This window comes from Anopheles gambiae, chromosome 3, assembly GCF_943734735.2.
Source record: "Anopheles gambiae chromosome 3, idAnoGambNW_F1_1, whole genome shotgun sequence".
NCBI classification, from domain to species: Eukaryota; Metazoa; Arthropoda; class Insecta; order Diptera; family Culicidae; genus Anopheles; species Anopheles gambiae.
Genome location: NC_064602.1, coordinates 47,643,387 through 47,658,794, shown reverse-complemented (window position 1 = coordinate 47,658,794; position 15,408 = coordinate 47,643,387). Strand labels below are relative to the sequence as shown.

At 42.2% G+C, this 15,408-nt stretch overlaps 2 protein-coding genes and 1 long non-coding RNA gene across 8 annotated transcripts; 2 read left to right on the top strand and 1 right to left on the bottom strand.

The window, feature by feature from the left end:
* The first annotated feature begins 2,359 nt into the window (after positions 1-2,359).
* On the top strand, positions 2,360-4,818 carry LOC1279481 (HEAT repeat-containing protein 3). Its single transcript, XM_319205.4, has 2 exons — positions 2,360-3,061; positions 3,131-4,818. Exons 1-2 carry the CDS (start codon positions 2,458-2,460, stop codon positions 4,495-4,497), a joined length of 1,971 nt encoding a protein of 656 aa, XP_319205.4. The 5' UTR covers positions 2,360-2,457; the 3' UTR covers positions 4,498-4,818.
* A 167-nt stretch (positions 4,819-4,985) lies between these two features.
* LOC1279480 (uncharacterized) lies at positions 4,986-13,203 on the bottom strand. 6 transcript variants are annotated; one of them, XM_061654946.1, is made up of 6 exons: positions 13,116-13,203; positions 10,165-10,644; positions 7,154-7,397; positions 6,865-6,998; positions 6,595-6,784; positions 4,986-6,527 (listed from the first exon to the last, which is right to left on the bottom strand). In XM_061654946.1, exons 2-6 carry the CDS (start codon positions 10,371-10,373, stop codon positions 5,115-5,117), a joined length of 2,190 nt encoding a protein of 729 aa, XP_061510930.1. In that variant the 5' UTR covers positions 10,374-10,644; positions 13,116-13,203; the 3' UTR covers positions 4,986-5,114. The 6 variants fall into 6 exon arrangements, with proteins under 6 accessions (XP_061510930.1, XP_061510928.1, XP_061510929.1 ...); XM_061654944.1 differs by having other exon boundaries at positions 13,075-13,147; XM_061654945.1 differs by having other exon boundaries at positions 12,855-13,145.
* On the top strand, positions 10,851-12,946 carry LOC133392847 (uncharacterized). Its single transcript, XR_009765836.1, has 2 exons — positions 10,851-10,971; positions 11,031-12,946. It is a non-coding gene; the product is annotated as an uncharacterized LOC133392847 (long non-coding RNA).
* Positions 13,204-15,408: the final 2,205 nt, after the last annotated feature.

The window sequence follows — 15,408 nt, the reverse complement described above, 5'->3', positions numbered from 1 at the left end:
AGTTAAATTATTTTCCTTTTACAGCTGCTGTAAACGCTGACGAATGCTCTCCATTAGCTGAAATAGATGATGTATGTTTAGCTTTACTTAAGCGTGTTATACTAAAGGGCTTTAAATTGTATATTTTTATTTAGAAACACCAGTTTTGGGATACTTTAAATTGGTACTACACTAATTAAGGACTAGGATAGGAATCGGGGCTAAATATTAAGTATTTTAGTGATATAATTGAACAAATCAGAAAAAGTAAGTTTTCTTCTTAATAAATTGTCGATGATTCAAGGTCATATTCAAGATCATATGCAAGGCCTGCGAAACCTTCATGCAGCATATTTAGGCAACAAGTTTTCATTATAAAATCCTCAGTGGTCAGTGGTTATCAGATGTTGCGTCTAGTTAATAAGAACTTTTGAACGTGAAAACATTTTTTCTTTCTTCACTTTGCGCTCATAAAAATATCCTATGACTCATTGGTGTGCATTAGAAACAAGATTGGGAATCACTGTCCTTTTGGATACAGAGAATATTTTTATTGTAAGCCAAAGCTAAGCCCGATGTCGTAACCTATCTTCTGATTGTGAAGTGATTGCCAAATCATAAAATATTGTAGTTTACTTATAGGGTTTTCCATGTTATAACCGAAAAAGAATTGAATGACTTCCGATTAAAAACAATTCACGATTTATTGGCATTTTTTATTGATTTTCAAAACAATTTGAAACAACTTAAACCATATTGAAAACATTCGGGAAAGAGTAATTAAAATGTGGGACTGATAATGATGATAATGATAGCAATACGGCCTTTTCGGACCGTTCCTTCTGAAAAAAATCATCCTGAAACCATCTAAATGATGATAATGATGATTATAATAATGATGATGATAAGTCCCACATCTAACCCAAACACAGCTCACAGGGACTGATAGAAAAATATACAGGAAGCACTTCTCAAATAGCCAGCTCGAACAATATAGCTGATTTGAGGCTGGTTAATAAAAAAATCGTTCGGATGTCGTACTTTGTGGCTGATTAAGAGATGATGATGATGTGTTCCATGTGGAAGTATGGAGCTTTTTAACAAGTACACGATACTCTTTGGAACTTTGCAGCTGATAAGCATGGTCCCAAGTGCCACAAACCCACTAAACGACCACTAAACGGCTTCTAAACGACTCAAGCACTCTACCTAAACGGAATATAGAAAGACTTCGTTTAGCAGACGGCAAACGACTCAGGCATTCTAAAAATAGCAAAAAAGCTGGTGGCACCATCTGTTTGTGGGATACCCAACCAGTTGAGCTTCCTCGCTTGGAGGAGAGCTTTCTCATTTCCTCTGTACTGTTGTATGGTTTCGCATTGAAGTTATGCATCGCTAGAACTAGAACGGCGATACGATTGTTTAAATACTAAACTCCAATGGAAACCACCAGCACTGAAGCAAGTGAGATTTGAGTAATGATCGTTGGTGTTGATACCCATGTATCTGACCACACGACCATTCACATACATTTTTGCTCGGAAAGTTAGAAGGCTATATAGGTCATGATAAGATGAAACTTGTCGAAACACATTGCAAGAAAAGGACAGCAATATAATGATGAGTTGTAATACGCCATCTATTGAGCAAACCAATAAAGCTATGGATCTTTCGTTTTTTTTGCTATGGATATTTGATTTTCCAGTCGTTTAAACTTAATCTGTGGCGCTTGGGGTGTGTATGGTTTACGATGAAACTCAAAGGCTGGTTAAGAACGTGTACCGAACTTTTTGGAACTTTAAAGTTTTAATGCCTGACATCGGTACAAATTGGCTGATAAAGCAAAATTGACTATTGTGATGAATTCTGGGCCATTTGACTTCATTTGTCTCTAAGGATATAAATAGAGTTCTAAATCGTTGAGTTAACGAAATTATAAAACAGGTACTCAACGGGTATTTTCCATTTTAGCTGCCGATAGGCACTCATTTCATTATTTGACTCTTTCAAGCTGACAGATGCTGTTGGGCAGCTTTGCAAGAAAGCTTCTGTATGCCTGTGCACCTGCTGAACTTACTGCTGTAAATCTGGAGAAAAAAAAAACCTTTAAAATGCCATTATTTTTAGCAATTATGTGTAAATTATTGTAAATCATTATTATTCTAAATAACTTTAATAGCAAAAATAAGCTAAATCTGAGTTTGTTGACAGCGTACTGTGATAAATAATTCCACAAATATGCCAAATGTCACACGAATTTAACCCATTGTGCAACATGCATTCGAAAGGTATGGCGACCAGAGTGACCAGAAATACCCCGTAAACTACAGATAAAATGTTTTTGATCCTACCGAAATCTGCCAAAATAATCTGGCAACACTGACAGTATGACAGCTGACATAAACACGTGCAATTGTTTTCGTTAGTTTGCTGCGCGTGGTGGTCCGGCGTACGACTTTCGTTTCTACTGCTGTAAAAATGGGTAAAGCCAAGAAATTAAAAACACACCGTAATAAAACCAACCCTACCGGGTTGATGGACGTAAACGAACTGATAGAACAGGGTCTGGGCGGAAGCGAGAAATCCGGCACTCCGGTCGAAGCTATCGTGGAGCAGCTGGAGTCGGCCGTCACGGAGGAAAAAATCTGTGGCTTGCAGTCACTGGCCACTATCTGCCAGGGCGAGATCAACGTGGGAGAGCTGGTGGGTAATAATGTGATTCGGATAGCATCTTCTTTGCTGGTGGATCCGGACAAGAGTGTACGGCATGCCACTGCCGGTGCGTTACGAAACGTTTCGGTGGTCAGTGTGGAGCTGTGCGAATTCATGGTCGATCAAGATGTGCTGACACCGCTGTTGGCACTGCTGACCCGGTATCCTAGCAATGGGCAGTGGACGCCAACATTCGATAAGAATATGCAGAACCAGATGGATGAGCATTCGGATACGTTTTTGCAAGCCGTGAATCTGCTGTGGAACCTGTGTGAAAGCACATCGGACGCATTGAATGCGTTCAATCAGTCCCCGTTGTTGGAGAATTTCGTAACCTTTCTTAATTATAACGTGTATGGGCTGGAAATAGGTAAGTGCGAAGAGGACCCCAACCTTGTTATAAAGATTATTTAACGTGTATCATTCACTTCTTTTATAGCTATTGCAGTAGCTCAATGCTTGCTAGTGGTCTCCGAAGACAATGCGTCATCTTGGCGGGTGCTAGCAAACCATGGATCGGAGCTTACATCGCTGCTGGCAATCGATGTGGTGGACAATTCATCGTTAATGTTGCGTACCTTAGCCGCCGCTATTATTGGAAATGTTCCGGTGCTTTTGAATAGTCACACGAGTCAAGTTCTGATCTGTGTTTCGAAAACGCTGGAAACGAACCATCGGTCAGCTTTGGGCAATCTAACCAGTATGCTTCCCCTTGAACCGCAAAAGGATGTGGTCGATTTGGAAGTAACAGATGACGTGGTTTTCGACGAAGAAACGGAAGCACAATCGCACCAGCGTCGACGAAAGGCCGATTTGCCCTCGGAGGGAGAGCTGGAAGTGCGCAACGTCGGAAGGCTGCTGCAAGCGCAACGAATAGCGGCCGAAATACTGACCAACATTTGCTCCTCGGAAGATGACTGGCAGAGTGAAGGCAACGAAAACGACGATAATGGTGGATCAGATGCAGAAAGCGTGTACGATTACGACACAAACACGTTGAATGAAAGCGTAGAAAATACGGACAAAGTGCCGGTGGAAGTCCTGGAAGCTATCAAATCGCTCGCACTGGTCGAGAAGCTATGGCAGAAGGCCCAACCGGTGGCTGAGAATGTGTACCAAATTCTGGTCGAGTCGGAGCAGGGCACGTTGAAAAAGCTGGACGGGATGCGGATCTCCGCCATGTTGTGTCTTCACAATTTGTGCAACAACATTTCAACGGAGGACCTGGGCGGGCCAGCGGCCGTCTACAATGTATGGATTGACTTGGGTCAGCAAGTATTCCAGGGCGAACGTAATGAAAAGCTGCTGGAAGCATCGACGTCATTGATGCGTGCTGCACTGGAACATTTGCGCAAGAGCCCCGAGCTGTTCCAGCAAATGACGGAGAATGATTTGCAACTAATGTTGAACGGCGTGACGGGATGTGAGGATGTAGAAATTCGGGCAAACTGGTTGCGGATGCTGGGTATTTTGGGATGCTTGCTGCCCGAATCGCACGTGAAAGCTATCATCGATTTCGTGCTGAACACTTGCGCCAACGAAGAGGACGTTTGGGTGTTGGCGGAGGCGCTCGATTCAATGATGGACATTTTTGCCGACAATGATTGGCACTCCATCATGCATGAGCTAGGAATGATAGCGAAGTGCAAGCAGCTGGATCGCATCATGAGGGAAAAGTTGAAACGAGACAAACGGCAGCTAGGCGACCGCTTCCCGGCAGTCAGTACGGTACGTACCAATTTGAGTCGGTTTTGTAAATATTTAGAAACGGAATTGAAAAACTTCAAACCAAACATGGAATCGTAACCGTGCTTGGAAGTGTTAGTGCAGGTCAAGTTCAAGTCAAGTTCAAGTCAAGTCAGGTCAAAATACAATCTATAAAAGCCAATACCAACAAAGTTTGCAAGTACTGTTGAATTAACGTTCTAAATGCCTTAAACTTTGTTTTCAATCATTTGCCGTTTAGTTCGCTTAAATCATTCATTTTTGATTATAAATGCATCTACAATAAACATTGTAGTGAAATCAGATTATTTTTCAAAATTTATTTTTATTGTTCGTGATTGAACCGTCTCTATCAATGATGTTTACGTCGTCATACCGTAAATAAATATCATACACGCAAAATCGTTTTAAAATTGTAAGTAAAAGAAAGAATTTTTCACTGATTGTGCACATTCATATTAATAATAATAATTTTTCAAATTTTAGAACAATCTACTGCATAATGCTCCTTGGTGCAGGATATTTCACAAATATGTAATTTAATTTAAAATTGTTTCAATTAGTCCCAGTTTTAAGGTATAAATAATATTGCAACATAAAGTTTATTCTATTTTGTGTCCCTAAAGTACAATCACGCAGTATCTTCTATTAAATAGTACAACATCGAACAAATAGGTAAACAACTAGTTGAAGGCACATCAGGATGGTGCATTAGATATCGTTGCTTCCTGCTGGGAATCTGCTCCATTTTCCGTCAAAATATGGCTACGTCTCGGTTTCGGTAGCGGGTTCCAATTGATACAATCTTGAAACTGTTGGTCGTCACCACCCTCCGCAATGAGCACCGTTTTGGTGGGACTTTTCTTAACGCGGAAGCCCGAAGCAGCGTTATTTTTGTCGTCCAAGTTATCATTAAGATTATCATCCGTTAAGTTATCATAGTACGATCCTCGACCGTCGGACAGCATTGGAAGTTCGCTGGCGGTAGCGACTTCGCTGAGCGTACTATCACCTTCAGCACTATGCGTCCCATAGCGTGTGTCGATATCTTGCAGCAAGTTCTGAATTTCCCTTTCGCGTTCATTGAGCTCCCGTATGTTTCGTGCCATGCTGTCAGTCGACTGTGTTTCGTGCAAACCATTGGTCGACTGATCGTGGTTAACCTTGAGCATGCTCTGGCTCTTATTGATTGACTCGATAATATCTCTAACAGAGCGGCGCCTATCGTTGTTGCCGCTTTCGTTCGCGATCGTTGGGAGGTTGCCGGTAGATTCACTTATTTTCATGCGTGCATTTTCGATCTTGGTGCTAATCTCGGTATGAATTGGAGCCACCTTGTGCTTGTACCGCAAGTTATCCACTATGATCGTGGTTGTTGGACCTTCATCGTCATCTCCCTCCTCGGTGGTTGATGGGAGGGCTGCTTTCGGTGCCACGGTAGGCTTTTCGTACGACGTTTTGTGGATCGTAGTTACATCTTGAGTAATGTATTTCTCGCGGTTTTCACGGTTTGACCTTCTCGTTGGGACTGGGGTTTCTGGCAGAGCGAGATTTTCAAAATCAACGTCTGGCTGAGGGTTAGTGGTAACAGCATCAACAGTAATTTCAGTTTGCGTTTTGTCCGCTTTTTTTCTGGGTGAAGGCTTTGGGCTTGTTTCGATAGAACCCGATACAGCTGTGTCAACAGAAATCGATGTGCTAGTATGCACTTCTGTTGGTTTTGGTGATTCTATTAGTACTTCATCACTTTTCTCTTCCTTTGGTACTGTTTGTAGTTCCATGTTGGTTTCCTTCTGAATCTGGGATGATTCGTGTTCCGTACCTTGTACTGTCCGGCTATTTTGCACAATTTCGCATTCTATCGTCGATACTGTAGTAGGAATCTCTGATTGTGCACTGTTATTATTAAGATCGTGGGGTTTAATCTCTCGCGTTTCCACGATCGCATCCGTTCGTAAGGTCGATGTATCTTTGGTGGAAGTGTCCACGTTGCTGGATGAAATACGGACAAAGCTTTCAATTTCGGCGGTAAGATTGCGAAGGTCTTCATTTTGAGCCTCATCTACGACGGATGATTCCTCTGGTGATGGGACAACGCGATTTGCAGGTGTCTGTGAATGAAGGATTCAATATTAAAATGATGATGAAAACTATTCAGAATTGCGCTGTAAAGCTTACAATGGCCACTGGAGGTGGTGGTGGTGCCCGTCGCTTCGTGCGTGTTCTCGTTCCGGAGGTGCGCGATCGTAGCGTACTGCTGTAACTGCTGTCCACACTAACCGTCGACAGGGTGTCCCCTTCTGGCTCCAGGTCCGCGTCGAAAGGATTGATATTGTTGTACTGTTGCTGCCCCGCTCGTGATGTTGTGCTGAAAAGATAAACATGTTTGATGATTTATTGCATTTCCTGTTTTCCGCCAACTGATTCCGATGCTCCCGCTTCTCTTACCCGTACGGTGTGGGAGGCGCTTGCTTCTTTCGCGGCGTAGACGTCACCATTCCGGTGTTGTACGTAGCGAACCCATTCTGAATGGTGCTGCGGTAGCGATCATTCCTCATAAATCCAATTTCACCGCCGTTGTCCTGCGAAGTAGGTGGAGAGACAGATGCAATTATATTTATCAGTATTGTTGTGCTTGAATCGCCAGTGCACGGTTGTGCGCACTCAGTGTATGTGACAATGCACCGATGCACTTGACGTGATCGTGCCAGTAGTCTACACTGGGGTCGAACCTAACCTGACGGTCTTGCATGGAACTGCGGTATCGTGTTTGGCGTACGAACAGCGGTGTCGTAGTGTACGACTGACTTTCGCGTGTCGTTCCATAGCCGGGAGCGTTCACCGTGTTGCGGTAACCACTGGTACTTGCGAAGGAGTCGACTTCATACGTATCCCTTCGCAGCGGTGGAGGGCTTTCGGACGTTTTGTTAATGCCCAGCGTTGATGAGCGCTTTTTGCCAAAGCGAATCGATGAAAATTGCCTGTGGACAGATTAATAACGGATGTGAAAATTAGATCGAGCATGTCAGTTGTTGGGATACGTCGGAGCGTTGTGCTGCTGTCCTGATGTGTTGATCGATTTCGTTAAATTGTCGATCGTCTACGTTATTTATTGAACGTTCTTAAAGCACTGTAGCCTCCAGGACCGAAACACCCTAACGATCTCAATTACTCCGGTAGTCCAGTATGCGGTTCAATTAAAATGTTGTCCCGCTCCTCGTGTGACTTACGTCTTGCTGCTGATAAAACCTTCAAGCCGGTTGTATGCCGCTGGGTCAGCTGAAGTGAACTTGACGCGGCTGTGTCTCGCCGAACGTACGAAGCAAACCGAATGGAGGTCGCATTTCAATTAGCTCAAAACGCATACACATAGCACAAGCAGAACGTTGTGGTGTGAGGGGATAGATCCGACAGCTAGGGTCTAGGTGATCGACAGCATAAATGAGCATTTTTTAATCCCACTACGGAAGAATAATATTGCAAAAAAATATATAGTCCAAACCGAATAATCAGTTTAAACGTAAAAGTTAAAGCAATGTGTTATATGAAATCTTTAAAAGACATCAGTACAGTTGTATCCTACTCAAAAACGGGTCACAAAGATCATCTTCAACATGGCTGGAGACACTTTAATGCAAAGCAGCACTTCAATGGGTCTTAATTCCAAGCGAGGAAGCGCTCGGTCACTACACCAATACGTAAGTTGATTTATGTGTCCTCGTTGCATCGGAAGTCGTATGGAGCAAAGTGAGCGGAGGACTGAAGCAAATTTAAAAATGCAGCTAAATTATTTCTTGGTATCAATTGTAGAGGTTTGCTGTACATAGGTTTATATGTAGGTAGAAGAAAAAACTAGTGAGCAACGAATGACAATAGGCACTTTTTCAGTAGCTTTTTACATTTATTTTATTATTATCATTTTGAAGTAACACTAAACTTCAAAAGTGTCATACCGTGATTTAAGCTTTGTGATGTGTGTTTAAGCATGTTGTATCAGTTCTTGCACGATATTTTAGTTCAGAGACAATTGTTAGTCTGTGATCTTTTTATCCTTCCTTGGACTTACACAACTGTATTGCTGTAAGACTTGGCTAACGTGTTTAAGCCGTCCTGCGCTGCGTGTGGATTTCTTCTTATATTTGGCGTAACGTCCTACATGCCGGCCTATACAGGCTTTCGTCGAGACTTAATCGATTGTCACCGCAGTCGGATAGTCAAATCCTTGCTACAGGGGAACGGTCTATTCTAGGCTTGAACCCATGACGGGCATGTTATTGAGTCGTTCGAGTTGAAGACTGTACCACGGGACCGCCTCGCGTGTGGATTCCTACTGTATGTATAGGTTGGACTGTATATTCCATTCCAACGACGATCAGACCGTTCAGACCCAAAATCATTGATTGATCCATGTGTTCATGTGTAACACCCAGTAATTTCGATGATGATAAACAATATTTCTTTTGTATTCTTTTTTCCTTTTTCGTCAAGTAACGCATTGTACAGAGGCATATGTGGAATTGGTAGGCATAATGATTTAAAAATTCAAGACTCAAGATGAAGCCACTTGAGAAAGAGTGCAAAAATGAGCTGCGTTCAGAAGAAATGGCTAAATTTAGCAGCTGATCCCCATGATCTCAATTCTCCCATCAACCTTTTACTGATGGTGGGTGGGGTTCAGCCGCTCCCATTACATAGACAACTACAACGACCAAGACAATGTTGGCGTTATTTGTATGTAAATTTCCACACTCCTACATACACGATGATCGTTTGTTGATCGTGTTGCAACAAGAACAATAACGAATAGCAGCAACACTGTGGGAGAGCAGCTCTATATGAGTAATTACACTTTCGAGTCGATAAGTTTCTTCTTCTGGGAGGCATTTCAATTGATGCTTCAAAGATTTAATTACGCTCTGGTTTGGTGGGAGCTGGGTTAGCACATGGTTTAGAATAAATTAATGCGCTCTTGGGGCTACAAGGACGGTGCCAGAAGCTCAGTAGCCTAGCGTATTGTTGTGCGCAATTTGTCTGACGGAAAATAATAAGGAAGTTCAACAAAAAAATGTAAATCACCCGGGCAAGGTGTAAATTGGTGGGCAGCGCATGGTACAGACGGCAACTCTATGCCAAGGCAGCATCCTTTCAGGTGTCAAACGATGCCGATTGTTTTAGCGACTCTGGCGGAAGTGCACGTAAGCATATCAACATCAATTATCATCCACAGAGCTTATTGTGTTTTTGCTGGTTGTGGATATCAGAGTGTATCACTAGCGTCATATAATTGCACTTCCATAGATAAAAACCCACTGCTACTTGTGATTGCATTTTGCGATAAGTGAGGATCTTGTTTGATGCAAAGCGGCAACAAGTCCGCATTGGCCACTTGTTCCATTCTATCATGCTGATTGTTGAGAGGGTGGAGAAAATGGCGTGTGTCGGTCATCGGTGTCTTTTCACCGCCCGTGATGATGTAATCCAGATAGCCGGCAAAGCCAACGAAACAACGCCGAACAAATAGCCCCCTTTACTGGGTTAGTGGGTGTGAGATCACACTCTTCTTCCGGCAGTACATTCAAATTTTTGCGTCTTTTCATAAGCATCCCGAAACAACGACCGAATTACCAAGCTCAAGCGACAACTATAAATAAGCTAATTAGAGGGCGGCACAGCAGCAATAGTCCCACTGGAACGGCTCTCGCCTATTACCCTGTCGTCCACCCACAAGTGAAGAAACCGTACACTTACCATAGCTCCCGCAGTCCATCGCGCAAACTGGACAAGCTACCGCGGCGCTGGGATTTTGGTGCCGGCTTGTGCTCCAAAAAGCGAAGACGTTTGTGATTTTCATCCTCGTAGAAGGGATTCAGATGCTCGGGATAGTCGTGTATGCTGCTGCCGGACCCGAACCCATTGCCCTGATGATGGTGATGGTGGTGCCGGGAGAGATCGGTCATTCTGGAAGGTGCGCACACGATGGAATTCACTGGCACGGTTGTTCGGATGTGGTTGGTGATGTCATGCACTTCACTTTTTTTCGAACGATTCGCGGACGCTTCTTTCGTTTCCGCTGTGTTCGCTGTTTGCTGGTCGTTTTTTGGCACTTAGGAACTACGACCACACACCACACCGAATCGACCCGACGGTCACCTTTGTAGGACCGATTTGCACCTGATCCACCAGCGACTAGCCGCCGATGTCCAGCGTGTTCAGATGTACTGTAGGAACCTGGTATGGTAAATGAGAATAGGTAAGAATCGTGCTACGTTGTTAGAGCACTGTGCCCGTACGGATCCCGTTTATCAGCGCGCGCCCGTTTATCTTATCACCGCGTCATTGAGGGCTGTGTTTGTCTGCTTGAGGTGCGCACGGTGGATGCCACGGGGCTTGCAGGTTCTGAATGGGCAACACGGTAGTTGCCCCACAGGACACATGGGAAAGGTAACGATTGGAACCGTTCGCAACGCTAACGCTACTTCCCGACCTGATCGCGCGCACGCGGTAACGGCGTAGCGGTGGTTACGAAAGCGCTGTTCGCCGATTTAATCACTAACGGTTAGTTTGTTTGTATTTTCTTAGTCTTTTTGGTGTTTGTGATTGTTTGTGTTTTTTAGTTTTGTTTCGCCCAGGCGAGCGAGTTGGGCTGATACAGTGGAGTGGTCAGCGACGGAACCATCCAGCCATCCAGGGGGCTTGAAATTATTACCATTGCACCTTTCGAACGCCCGGTCAGCGCTAGTCACGTTCAGCAATCATTAGCAAATTACCAGGCGGGTGCAAAAAAACCCACTTTCAGGTCCAGTGGGTACCCTCTCCGTGCTCCGTGTGCTGGAAGAGTTTATGTATGTTTGTGTGAGAGTGTCTTCTTCACAAAGCTGCTTTGAAGTTGGGAACGAATGCCCGTGTAACAGAGGGGAGCCGACCGGAGGCTTTTCCATATCTAACGTACCCGTACAAAGAACCTCCGATTGATAAGACGGTTCGATACCGATATCGGACGGGTATGATAATAACGGTTGATGAAGTTTCTTTTTTTCCTACGGGGACGTGAGATTTTCTCGGGGAAGCCAGCAACGGTGTGTGCCAATGATAGGTGATGTAACTGTAGGCTCAACAACAAACAAAAAAAAGCGATAGATAGCGTGTACCGTACGTAATTAGATAACAATTCAGCTCGAAACATCAGTTCGTTTCTATTTTATTGAGATTTTTTTCTCAAATGAAGACGTTCTCTGGATTTATCAGGAATTTTCACTGATGAATCATGCATAATGCTGCAGAATGGATGATAATCACTAAGTCCATTGGTTGAACAATTATCACAAACACTTTCCAATGTATACCCCATACAATGAGCCACTTTGTAACTGGTTTGAGTGCAAGGGCACATTAAATGCATAATGACACCCAAAATTTAACCCCCCCCCCCCCCCCCCCCGTCCTAGCCGTCGAGGTCATTAACAGTCCAATGATGCATCGAACAGCTGACAACGTTCGACGTCATCAAGCAGCCGTCAGTGTAGTAGGAGTGAGGTGTCGATGCGTGAATGGTCATTTCTAGGCCACCTCACAATGGCGTTGCCTCCGGGGCCAGCCTGCAGCCGCATTAACGCGGTGCCACACAATAATGGGCAAAAGAAAGGCTGGGACACAAATACTGCACTGCCCTGAATCGTCGACGTCGTCGGGCATACCCCACCATCTGAACGCATACACCGAGAGAAGATCTAACAAACAATCTGTGCTTTCTTATGGAACGATAACGGTTGTTTATGTTTTATTTTGCTTTGCCTCCACGGTACACACGGAGCACGGTTTCTGGAGCACTGGTTGTGTTGTGGAGATGATGTTGCAACGGTGGGATTAAACTTGGATTCACAGACGTTACAGCGATTTTCCTCCGGTCTTTGTTGTTACGGGGACGGTTGGTTTGGGATTTCGATTCTAGCTAGCGTGTGGCAGTTTATATTTATTTTCTTGGTTTTATTTTCTGATCATCAACCCCGTATCGAAGCCACTGAGTTGATAAATCCTAACCGTGAGCCACTTTAAACTGTCAAATTAAAAGAATCCAGCTAGATCACTGACTCATGGCATATGGCGCAAATCTATGCTTGATCGACGTTTTTAAAAAGTTAACCAATTTGTAAACATTTTTTTCTGCGCCACGCCAGCAACACACACACACACACACTGGCCGAGCTCGCATGGGGCGACCGACCACACAGCACATCGAGATACGTATTACTTATGAGAAAACCCAAAGCACCAAGTATAGAGCGCCTATTTTTAGTCACAGACAAGTATGTGGTTTTTGCGTTCTGCGTTTGAGATTATCCGCTTTTCCGAAACGTGGAAAATTTTCCAACTCGCTTTCCACAACGATTGGCGACGTTAAGGTATACGGTAAGCGAAATAAAAGAGTTGTTTCGTTTTACTTTAGGAGCTGACCAAGACACTGCACATCAATTGAAGATAGATGTTTTTAAAACCGCACGTAGATGTTATAATATATCACAGTTATTATGATCATGTAGTGATGAAAACTTTATTCACATCCGAAATATCAAACACGTTAACATTAAGTAAAAAGCACTCTTTGAAATGGGATTTTTTGTGTACATTTTTTAAAGTAAAATTCACACTTGTTCGCGCTACCTCCAAGAAATTTGATCGAGGAGGGGAAAAAATGCACTCACTCTTCTTGTGTTGAGTCACTTACTAAAACTACGAACGCGATCGCCAGCGCAATCGTGTTGAAGCGAAAGCGGCGACGATCGAAAGGCCGCACTAATACACAGCATGTTTTACAGTGTGGGCAAAGCATTTCGTAGGAGCAGCATTGCTGGTTTGCATGGGCTGATTTGAATCTACATTTAGTTATAGAATGGGTTTGAGTGTTTTGGGAGAAATGAAGGTTGCAGTGGCTTTATTTCATAATACAGTCTAATACAGGCTACGGCTGTAAGCATAATAAGGGCAAATATTGCTATGGTACAAATTGCTTAAATATTAAGTTTTAATTAAATATTGTGTTCCTCCAGTATTTCTTCCTTGCAATCCGATCCGATTTTATCGTATTTATTGATTTGAATCGAAAAACATCACGCAGAAATTACAATGGGATCGTACACAATTTCATACGTTTCTTCTGTGTTCAATACTGTGCTCGTCTACTGCACCATACATACGGTAGTAGGTGTGATCGTGCATGATGTGACGTGATCGTGATCGTTCGTGTACTGATCGGGGCTTTTGATCGGGCAGTGACGTCAGAACCAGGCGTAGCTTAATGCCGCGTGTTAAATGTTGCCGATATGTTCGACGAGTAGAATAGGTGGTTCATTCGTTTTACATTTTCAAACACAATTCATTCACAAACTATGTTTTACAGCAATAAAAATGTTAGTGATAGTGGTTACAAAGTTTAGAAAAAGAATTAAAAAAATCAAAAATTATAATGAAAGAAAGAAATGACTTGGTCGCCTCGACGAAACATTGAATTAATTATTTGGTATTATTTAATAAAATGAATTGGATTAAAACACATTTAATTCAAGTAAACGTTACTTGCTGTTATAATTATGTAAAAATTTATAACACCAGCTTAATCCAAAATGGTCAATAAATAATAGGCTTATCTAGAAGGTTCTATTTTATCCATTTATTATATTACCGTTAACATTTATGTTGGTATCGATAGAACGTATTATATTGGCATAACATGACTAAAAAGACTAAGTTCTTCAAGGCTAATCAAAATGAGCTTAAAAATAAAATACAATTTCTTCAAATATGTCGGTACCATGGTAAAGCCGCTCGGACTTTCGAATGAACTATAGGTTGTTCCGGAAATACGCTAATAATGCGGACTGTGAGGAAATCGTGTAAGTCAAATTTCACGGTGTTCTGCCAAAATAGAGTAAATTTTCCTGCATAATTTTCACTGCAGATTACATGTTTTGTTGTTGATTGGTTTTTATTCAATTAAATTCAATTAAAAGGAAACCAGTACAATTTGCTCAACGAATTGACAAATTTAGACAATCTTGTATTTCTGGTTCCGAGTACGTAAGGTACCGCGTATCTTGGAGGCCATCTGTATTTATCTACGAATGGGGGAAATATTTAGCTACTTATAAATGTGTTTTCTTCACGGTTTGTTTGTCATTTGTTTTTTAAATCTGTATTTTAGTATTTTAGTATTTTTTCACGCTACATCTGCATTTTATATAATTATTTGTGCAAAAGAAAACATAACATAAAAAGACAAAACATAATAATTTGATGTATTTTCAACTCCGTATGAACATTTGGACGAACTTTAGCATGAAATTAACAATAACAACATAAACCAGCGGTCGGCAAACTTTTGTGGTAAAGGGCCAAATTTATTAAATCGCCGATAGCTGCGGACCAGGAAAATACATGTTTTTTTTTTTTCATCGAAATTATTACATTGTACAATTTTATAAACAAAATAATCGATGTTTTAAAAGTTGAAAACTACAAAACAAGAGCTTTATCGCTTATTGATGAACCATTCCTTCCATGCTGCAAAATTATTGGGAATATTTCGGAGATGGTACAAAAGCCTTTACGGCTGAAAAATTATCGAGGCTAACGTATAGTCATTAACTATTATAATGCTTTACGAACAAGTAATGCCAAGTCAGACAAATTGATAACGGATTCCCTTAAAAACAAGCTGGAAAATGGTTGTACTTGTAGAAATCGTTGTACTCGTAAAAACAAAAACAACAACAGGTTTTTAAAATATTTGTTCCAATTTTAAAATTGAGATGACCATTGTCGTGCAATGTTAGTGTTACAATACAGGAAATTTAAATTTTCTTTCATGTTACAATAACTAAATTTGAAAGAGTTAGACGGTATGAAATATTATACTAAAAACTGGACCGATACAGACTCCCTCCATGTCACTCGGACCACTGATGGAAAGGACTACATGGAACAAATGCCAGAGAACAA

Coding starts and splice junctions, on each gene's coding strand:
- LOC1279481 (XM_319205.4), top strand. CDS start 2,458: ATGGGTAAAGCCAAGAAATTAAAAACACACCGTAATAAAACCAACCCT. Junction 3,062..3,130: donor CGTGTATGGGCTGGAAATAG/GTAAGTGCGAAG, acceptor CTTCTTTTATAG/CTATTGCAGTAGCTCAATGC.
- LOC1279480 (XM_061654946.1), bottom strand. CDS start 10,373: ATGACCGATCTCTCCCGGCACCACCATCACCATCATCAGGGCAATGGG. Junction 7,398..10,164: donor GATGGACTGCGGGAGCTATG/GTAAGTGTACGG, acceptor ATCTGTCCACAG/GCAATTTTCATCGATTCGCT. Junction 6,528..6,594: donor CACCACCTCCAGTGGCCATT/GTAAGCTTTACA, acceptor CTTCATTCACAG/ACACCTGCAAATCGCGTTGT.